The 9749-nt window shown below is 41.7% G+C and overlaps 1 protein-coding gene across 1 annotated transcript in view; it reads right to left on the bottom strand.

The window, feature by feature from the left end:
- Positions 1-9749, bottom strand: part of arg2 (arginase 2) — a 17377-nt gene extending 7628 nt beyond the window's left edge. The window contains exons 1-2 of the mRNA XM_062041235.1: positions 9430-9749; positions 9273-9345 (exon numbers count right to left, since the gene is read on the bottom strand). Coding sequence (XP_061897219.1) covers positions 9273-9345; positions 9430-9543 — 187 coding nt within the window. The 5' untranslated portion in view covers positions 9544-9749. The remainder of the gene's footprint in view (positions 1-9272; positions 9346-9429) is intronic.

Raw genomic sequence — 9749 nt, 5'->3', positions numbered from 1 at the left:
TCACAACGTAACATTTATATTAGCATCAACACATGCTCATCTTTAAGTGATAACAGCTATAGGCGTTGATAAGCCACATTTTACATTTTTTTGTGAAGGCCTTGTAAATTGTGACCAGTTTACCCTCCTCAGGTACGGACTTCCACACACTTGCGCTCCTTACTGACCAGGCCCACTTACTGGAAGTGCTACTGCGCAAAGGAATATAACAGTCACCTCTGACAGAGGCCGTTTCTTTGGCTGATAAACTCTGCCAGAGGATCTGGAGCCAATTCATGCAGTACTTTATAGGTCACTTTGAAGTCTGCAAATGCCCCAGTTTAAAATACTGTATGTATTTATTTATTTTAAAGAATGGTACAGTGATGATAGTGCCTAGGTTTTTTTTTTAATCCATAACCTTAATTGCTTGTTTGTACAAGATTTCCAATAGTTTTTTGTAACTCTGACCAGCCTGAGACCAGCTGGTAAGGCAATAATAGTTGAAGTGGCTGAAAAACGTATCGAATGCAAATACAATTTTGCAGCTTCAGTTGACATGTACTTTAACTTAACTTAAACATTTCCATTCGAATTGCACGAACATTTGCGAGAATAAACTTGATTATTTTTACACAATTTGCCAATATGGGCTTTTAAAAAGGAAAGCTCTGAATCTATTATCAACCCAAGATATTTATATTGGCTGACAATTTGTATTCTTTCTCCATTAATATGTAAGTCGGGGTGAGATGATACTCTTTTTGTTTTAGTTACATACATGCCTTCAGTTTTAGAAACTTGATGTTTAGGCACTCCTCTACGGAGCCCCTAAAAAGGGACATGGATGTTTGGCGACATCTCGCCATACTTTTTTCTCGAGATCTCGCAAAAGGTTTTTTTCCTATGTCAGTGAACCCGAAGTAAAACACAGCGATGGAGGAGCAGGAGCCTACCCAACAGCTGTGCTCTGTTGTGGGACCATAATACGACTCGATGTCTTTATATGTTAGGCCAATACTAAAATAGATCAATAAACTCAATAAACTTCTCCCACGGATGATGGGTAGGCTCCTCCATCACTTTTGTCTGTTTCACTTGTGGTTCACCATCGCTGTGTCTGTTTTACTTCCGGTTCACTGACCTCGCCAAAAAAATATTGCGAGACCTCGCCAAAAAAATATTGCGAGACCTCGCCAAAAAAATATTGCGAGACCTCGCCAAAAAATTATTGCGAGACCTCGCCAAAAAATTATTGCGAGACCTCGCCAAAAAATTATTGCGAGATTGTCAAAAAATTATTGCGAGATTGTCAAAAAATTATTGCGAGATTGTCAAAAAATTATTGCGAGATTGTCAAAAAAATATTGCGAGATTGTCAAAAAAATATTGCGAGATTGTCAAAAAAATATTGCGAGACCTCGCCAAAAAGTATTGCGAGATTTCGCAAAACATTTTTTGTCCCCCATGTCCCTTTAGCCCAGGCCTGAGCAATTATTTTGATTCGGGGGCCAAATTTAGAGAGAAAAAAAAGTGTCCGGGGGCCGGTATATTTATTCTTAGGAACACTAATACAAAACCTCACAATAATGTCTGATTGAATGCTAAAAACGTTATGACAGACCGCCTTAATAAAATTTAATGGAATTTTACACTTTTCTATGAGCGATAACACTGAATATTGACAACATATGAACCCACTCTCTATCGACATATTTTACAATTAAGCGAAACGCAACAAAAATGCTACGAAACAGCTAAATATGATGAATATAGGGTAAAAAGAACCCCACCTACAATTTCACATGTTGTATGCGGCTTCTGCTTACACACTGAGGGTGGCCGTATAAACAACTTTAACACTGTTACAAATATGCGCCACACTGTGAACCCACACCAAACAAGAATGACAAATACATTTCGGGAGAACATCCGCACCGTAACACAACATGAACACAACAGAACAAATACCCAGAATCTCTTGCATCCATTACTCTTCCGGGCTACAATATACACCCCCGCTACCACCAAACCCCACACCTCAACCCCCCCGCCCCCAAACTCCTGAATTCGAAGGTCTCGAGGTTGGCAAGTATGCTTGAACATCATGATGGCAGCTACAGTTTCCATCTTAAAGATCTAAAAAAAATTTGGGGGGAATGTCTGGCGGGCCAGATTGAAAAGCTTAACGGGCCGCATGTGGCCCCCGGGCCTTAATTTGCCCAGGTCTAGATGCTTTAGGGCAGGGGTCGGCAACCCAAAATGTTGAAAAAGCCATATTGGACCAAAAATGCAAAAACAAATCTGTCTGGAGCCGCAAAAAAGTAAAAGCCACATACAGATAGTGTGTCGTGAGATATAAATTGAATTAAGAGGACTTAAAGGAAACTAAATGAGCTCAAATATAGCTACAAATGAGGCATAATGATGCAATATGTACATATAGCGAGCCTAAATAGCATGTTAGCATCGATTAGCACTCCACACAAGTCAATTTATTTATTTATTAATAACATCAACAAAACTCACCTTTGTGTATTCATGCACAACGTTAAAAGTTTGGTGGACAAAATGAGACAGAAAAAGAAGTGGCATAAAACACGTCCTAGAAAGTCGGAGAAAGTTATACATGTAAACAAACTACGGTGAGTTCAAAGACCGCCAAAATTAGTAGGACAAAACGGCGCTCGCCAAATACTCGAATCAGTGAAGCATGTTTAATATAAACAGTGTGATTTATAACAATTAGGGAGGTTTGTGTCATGTTTGTCCTCCTACAGAAACCATATTAACACAAAAAATATTATTTTTCCCCTCATCTTTTTCATACATTTTTGAAAAAGCTCCAGAGAGCCACTAGGGCGGCGCTAAAGAGCCGCATGTGGCCCTAGAGCCGCGGGTTGCCGACCCCCGGTATAGTTCAAGACTTACGGTCATTTGAAAACATCCTTGAACACATACCTGCCAACCCTCCCGATTTTTCCGGGAGACTCACGAATTTCAGCGCCCCTCCCGAAAATCTCCCGGACAACAATATTGAGGGCGTGCCTTTAGCGTCCTCTACAACCTGTCGACGCGTCCGCTTTTTCACCATACAAACAGCGTGCCGGCCCAGTCACATGTTGTATGCGGCTTCTGCTTACACACGAAAGTGACTGCAAGACATACTTGGTCACACTGAGGGTGGCCGTATAAACAACTTTAACACTGTTACAAATACAGTGTTTCCCATAAACTGCCAAGATACCCATGGCGGTGGGGGCCATGACATCAGAGTAATTTGCATAATTTACTACAATGATATGATTTTCTCTAAAAAGGCTCAAAAAATGTATACTTACTAATTAATAGTGATGGGTCCGGCAACACAGATGCATCGGCGCATGCGTCGAGCTCATAGAGCGATACCCTGTGTCGGTGCGCGTATCGCGTTTAGAAAGTCACGTGACCGAACACGAGCTGTTTTGGTCACGTGACCGCTCATGAGCTGTTCTTGTCACGTGACTGCTCATGAGCTGTTCCGGACACGTGACCAATACGCGAACTGTATCGCACTGATGCGTGCGCGCTAAACTGTGTTTATAAGGAAGCGGCGCATCTGTCAACGAGATGCACCTGGCAACAGAATCGGCGCACTTCTCTTGTTGGCCATTTATCATTTATCGTCGTCGATCATGGAGCAGCCTCAGGGAAAAAGAAAAAATTCCGCCGTGTGGGACTATTTTGATCAAATACCGGATAATAAGGTATTGGTGTTCATTTCCTTCTCGTTTCATCCTCTTCTCTCAAAGTTTCCACTTGATCTATTAGAATTCAAAATCTCTTCAAAATGATTCTTAGTTTACTATTCATATTTTCTGCAGGTTAAATGTCGCATTTGTTCGACAGAATTGTCGTACATCAACAAATCCACCTCCTCAATGCTGAGGCATTATAGGGCCAGGCATGAAAATGAAGTTCCAGAGACACCCAGGATAAACTCAGGTATACAGCCATTCTACAACTTACTCAGTTTATTTTTTGAGTATTAATTCCCTTCTTCTTTATCTCATTTTTAACCATCAAGCTACCAGGAAGCAGATGCTGGATGAGGCTCTGCTGAACTTCATTGTGAAGGACTGCCAGCCCCTCAGCATTGTGGAGAGTGAAGGGTTCAGGGAACTGGTGCAGGTCCTTGAACCATCAGATGTTTTGCCTACCAGAAAGGTTTGTGTGGAAATGATCTAAAGTTGTAGTTGATACATCCAATTTATTTAATATTTAAATTGAATACGTCGAGTTGCTTTTGGTTTGACTTGGTGTTATTTTCAGACCATCAAAAAAATGCTGGTGACAAAATATGAGGAGGAACGGGAAGGAGTGAAATTGGAAGTACAGCAAGCTGTGGCAGTGAGTAGAACAGCTGACATGTGGACATCTGTAAACATGGAGGCTTACTTGGCTCTTACCTGCCACTACATAAATGATCATTTGCAGTTGTGTACATCTGTGTTGGGTGTAACCTTTGGAAACATCTGGATATGGAAGTGGGAAGGCAGACAAAAAACTCTACTGTAGATGCCATACAAGAGGTCCAACGGTACCTGGCAGAGGTAAATGTAGCTAGGTCCCAGGACCCATTAAAATACTGGGACCAACAGAAAACCACCTTCCCAAACCTCTTCCAGCTATCACTTCATTTCCTCTGCACTCCCGCCTCCTCTGTGCCCTGTGAGCAGGTATTTTCTACAGCTGGAGAAATTATAACCAAAAAGAGAAATCGTTTAAAATTTAATACTTTGGAAAAACTGTTTTTTTTTAATAAAAATATGTAAAAAAAAATAAAAAAAAATCCCAGTCCACAAGCATCATCATTTACAACACATTCTCTTAGATTTCCATGTTCTGATACAGTGGTTCTCAAATGGGGGTACGCGTACCCCTGGGGGTACTTGAAGGTATGCCAAGGGGTACGTGAGATTTTTTCGGTAGGTTGGAGTTCAAATCCCAGCCGAGTCATACCAAAGACTATAAAAATGGGACCCATAACCTCCCTGCTTGGCACTCAGCAACAAAGGGTTGGAGTTGGGGGTTAAATCACCAAAATGATTCCCGGGCGTGGCGCCGCTGCTGCCCACTGCTCCCCAAGGGGATGGGACAAATGCAGAGGACAAATTTCACCACATCTAGTGTGTGTGTGTGACAATCATTGGTACTTTAATCTTAATCTTTTAAAATATTCTAAAAATAGCAACAATTCAAAAATCATTTATAAATATATTTATTGAATAATACTTCAACAAAATATGAATGTAAGTTCATAAACTGAACATCAAATCAAGTAGGCTATTCCATTCATTACAATGCAACAATGCAATATTCAGTGTTGACAGCTAAAAATGTTTGTGGACATGTCCCATTGATGTTAAAGATTTATTTTTTTGTGAAGAAATGTTTAGAATTAAGTTCATGAATCCAGTTGGATCTCTATTACAATCCCCAAAGAGGGCACTTTAAGTTGATGATTACTTCTATGTGTAGAAATCTTTATTTATAATTGAATCACTTGTTTATTTTTTAACAAGTTTTTAGTTATTTTTATATATTTTTTTCCAAATAGTTCAAGAAAGACCACTACAAATGAGCAATATTTTGCACTGTTATACAATTTACTAAATCAGAAACTGATGACATAGTGCTGTCTTTTACTTCTTTATCTCTTTTTTTCAACCAAAAATGCTTTGCTCTGATTAGGAGGTACTTGAATTAAAAAAATGTTCACAGGGGGTACATCACTGAAAAAAGGTTGAGAACCACTGTTCTGATACATGTTCACATTATTTATTGACTAACAGCATTCCATGATTAATATCAATAAATTAATATTAATAATAAATGACAGAAAAATAAGCACACGTATGACTGAGGAGTCATACGTGTAACTTTGTGTGGTGTTTGAGCTGTCCGACTTTTTGTATGGCCTTAAACGCTTAGTTGTTGACGAACACCGTTAGGGCCGCTTGTTGTCACTGTCACTCAAAGTTGCATTTCAAAATTACACAGAATAAATGTGTTTAATTTGTTTAGAATTCAGATGGGTTTGATTTGGTGCGCGGCATATATTTGCTGTGCGCAGAGGACGCTTGAGCACTGCGCAATTGCGCAGGCGCGCACCTTCGAGGGAACGTGGCTCACAGGGCACAGAGGAGGCGTCAGTGCGATACAGTTCGCGTATCGGTCACGTGACCAAAGCAGCTCATGATCGGTCACGTGACCAAAGCAGCTCATGATCGGTCACGTGACTTTCTAAAAGCGGTACGCGCACCGACACAGGGTTTCGCTCTATGAGCTGCTCGACGCATGCGCCGATGCATCTGTGTTGCGGGACCCATCACTACTGTTATTAGAGAAGGTTACAGGAATGACGGCGTGGCGAAGTCGGTAGAGTGGCCGTGCCAGCAATCGGAGGGTTGCTGGTTACTGGGGTTCAATCCCCACCTTCTACCATCCTAGTCACGATACATATGTTCACATTATTTATTGACTGTATCTAAAAAAGATTAAAATATATTTTTATTTAAATGAAGATATGAAATAATCCTAAATGAAATACAATGACTTGGTTTATATTATTGTATATACTAGGTCATAAAATCAGTGTCAGTTGAGTCGGCCCATAGGTTGCTTGTAGGGATTTTTAATGTCCAGCAGATGTCAGTATTTAGTGACACAGTATCGACACAGTATCAATACAGTTTTGCAATGTGTCGAAACGCTTCATGAGGCCTCATCGACCCATCACTACTAATTAATCATAACTGTTTTGTTTTAAACGTCCATCCATCCATCCATCCATTTTACAATATAATTACAACACTTTATGTACATATTTATATACAGATATGAACAATAAGTTATTCACTGAAATATATTTATTAATTGTGGTTCTTACAAAGAATATATCTTAGAAAATATAGAAGCTAAAATGTCTCTTAAAGCTCTGCCCCTTTAATTAGTGTATACTAAATCATTTAACTTTAGCCTACTACTACAACCATATTATTTACCAGCAACATAAAGTGAAACAGAGGCAGAGGTGTCCTGCCACAGTCAGTAACAAATAAACCGAAAACAGTAGTGGTCAAATACAAATAAGGCAACAAGAGAAGTATCCTACACTTCTCTTTTGTAAAGTAAATCTGAACAGCCTATGTGGGCATCTACATCAACTATATGATTTGCCTGAGAAGCTGGACAGGACAAAAAAATATATATATATTTTTGGCGGACGTAATTCTTTCGTGGCGGGCCGCCACAAATAAATGAATGTGTGGGAAACACTGAAATATGCGCCACACTGTGAACCCACACCAAACAAGAATGACAAACACATTTCGGGAGAACATCCGCACCGTGACACAACATAAACACAACAGAACAAATACCCAGAATCCCTTGCATCCCTTACTCTTCCAGGCTACAATATACACCCACGCTACCATCAAAACCCCCCAATCTCCCGAATTTGAAGGTCTCAAGGTTGGCAAGTATGCTTGAACATCATAATGGCAGCTACAGTTTCCATCTTAAAGATCTAAAAAAAATTATTTGGGAATGTCCGGCGGGCCAGATTGAAAAGCTTCACGGGCCGCATGTGGCCCCCGGGCCTTAAAGGCCTACTGAAACCCACTACTACCGACCACGCAGTCTGATAGTTTATATATCAATGATGAAATCTTAACATTGCAACACATGCCAATACGGCCGGGTTAACTTATAAAGTGACATTTTAAATTTGCCGCTAAACTTCCGGTTCGAAACGCCTCTGAGGATGACGTATGCGCGTGACGTAGCCAGTAGAACACGGGTATGGCTTCCACATTGAAGCAAATACGAAATAGCTGTTTTCATCTCATTCTGGATGTATTCTGGACATCTGTGTTGGTGAATCTGTTGCAATTATGTTCATTGCATTATGGAGAAAGAAGCTGAGCAAGCAAAGAAGAAAGTTCTCGGTGCAAAGCGGACGTATTTTGCGAAGGAAGTCAGCAGCAACACAACACAGCCGGTGTTTCATTGTTTACATTCCCGAAAGATGCAGTCAAGATGGAAGAACTCGGATAACAGAGACTCTAACCAGAAGGACTTTTGACTTCGATACACAGACGCCTGTAGAGAACTGGGACAACACAGACTCTTACCAGGATTACTTTGATTTGGATGACAAAGACGCAGACGTGCTACTGTGAGTATGCAGCTTTGGCTTCCAAACATTTAATCGCTTGACCGTGCGTGCGCGTCACGTACGTAACTTTGTTTAAATATATAAGCTTTATGAACCTTGGGTTAGGTGAACGGTCTTTTGGGCTGAGTGATTGTGTGTGTTGATCAGGTGTTTGAATTGTATTGGCGTGTTCTATGGCGCTAGGAGCTAGCATAACAAACACCTAGGTGTTTTTATGCAGGATTAATCTGTGGCATATTAAATATAAGCCTGGTTGTGTCGTGGCTAATAGAGTATATATATGTCTTGTGTTTATTTACTGTTGTAGTCATTCCCAGCTGAATATCAGGTCACCCCCGGCTCTCACAGCATCTTCCCTATCTGAATAGCTTCAACTCCCCACTAGTCCTTCACTTGCACTTTACTCATCCACAAATCTTTCATCCTCGCTCAAATTAATGGGGAAATTGTCGCTTTCTCGGTCCCAATCTCTCTCACTTCATGCGGCCATCATTGTAAACAATAGGGAACTTTGCGTATTTGTTCAATTGACTACGTCACGCTACTTCCGGTAGGGGCAAGACTTTTTTTTTTATCAGATACCAAAAGTTGCGATCTTTATCGTCGTTCTATACTAAATCCTTTCAGCAAAAATATGGCAATATCGCAAAATGATCAAGTATGACACATAGAATAGATCTGCTATCCCCGTTTAAATAAAACAATTTCATTTCAGTAGGCCTTTAATTTGCCCAGGCCTGCTTTAGGGGGCTCCGTACTCCTCCGACCTATTGTGTGGCGGCAAGTAAAAAAAGAAACACACGCTGGGCCGTTAGGGGTGATTTAGGGGTCGAGGGGGGGCGGAAGGGGGGTATTGAAATTTCATTGTTCTTCCGGCTTTTCATTTCGCGCCATAAACACGTGTGAATAAATCAATAAAAAACCGAAGAAGAAATGCTCTTTGATCTTTAAAGCGCCACACACTCTGACCGCCACCATTCCAAATACCGTGTCCGTGATGTAACGGTTAAATCCGTCGCCGCCGTTATGTAACGCCGGTGCCGAGCACCAGCACGCAGACAAGACTCACCTAACCCGGACAGCCTCTCGATGAGCCCCGCCTCCCGGATGACTTTGGGTCCGTGTTCCACTCCTCTCCTTTTCTGCCACACACACACACACACACGCGTGGATAAAACATCACTCGTAACTCGTTTGTCCCCCTTTTCCCCCCCGCTTGTCCTTACCTGGCCCCGCGAGAAAGGAGCCCCCAGCACCGCCACCGACTGAGCTCGGCTGGGCTGCCCGCCGCCGAGCGCCCGCGTTCGGATGAGGCGGCTGAGAAGTCCGCTGAGAGCCATGTTGCCTCCGCGCCGCTCGCTGCGAGTCTGACGAAAGAGCGGCGAGATGTTGCCTCTTCTTTTGGGGATGCTGAGTCGCGCACTTCCGGTCCGATGGCGGCCTCTGCTGAGCGTTTTGCGACGCGGTTTAATTTTTTTCCCTCTCACTCTTCTAGATGTTTCCTTAGCGGCGGTTCAAAGCGTGTATCAATAGGAGCGCTTCCGCA

Source organism: Entelurus aequoreus, linkage group LG03 (genome assembly GCF_033978785.1).
Source record: "Entelurus aequoreus isolate RoL-2023_Sb linkage group LG03, RoL_Eaeq_v1.1, whole genome shotgun sequence".
Classification (NCBI taxonomy): domain Eukaryota; kingdom Metazoa; phylum Chordata; class Actinopteri; order Syngnathiformes; family Syngnathidae; genus Entelurus; species Entelurus aequoreus.
This window is presented reverse-complemented; position numbering and strand designations above follow the sequence as displayed.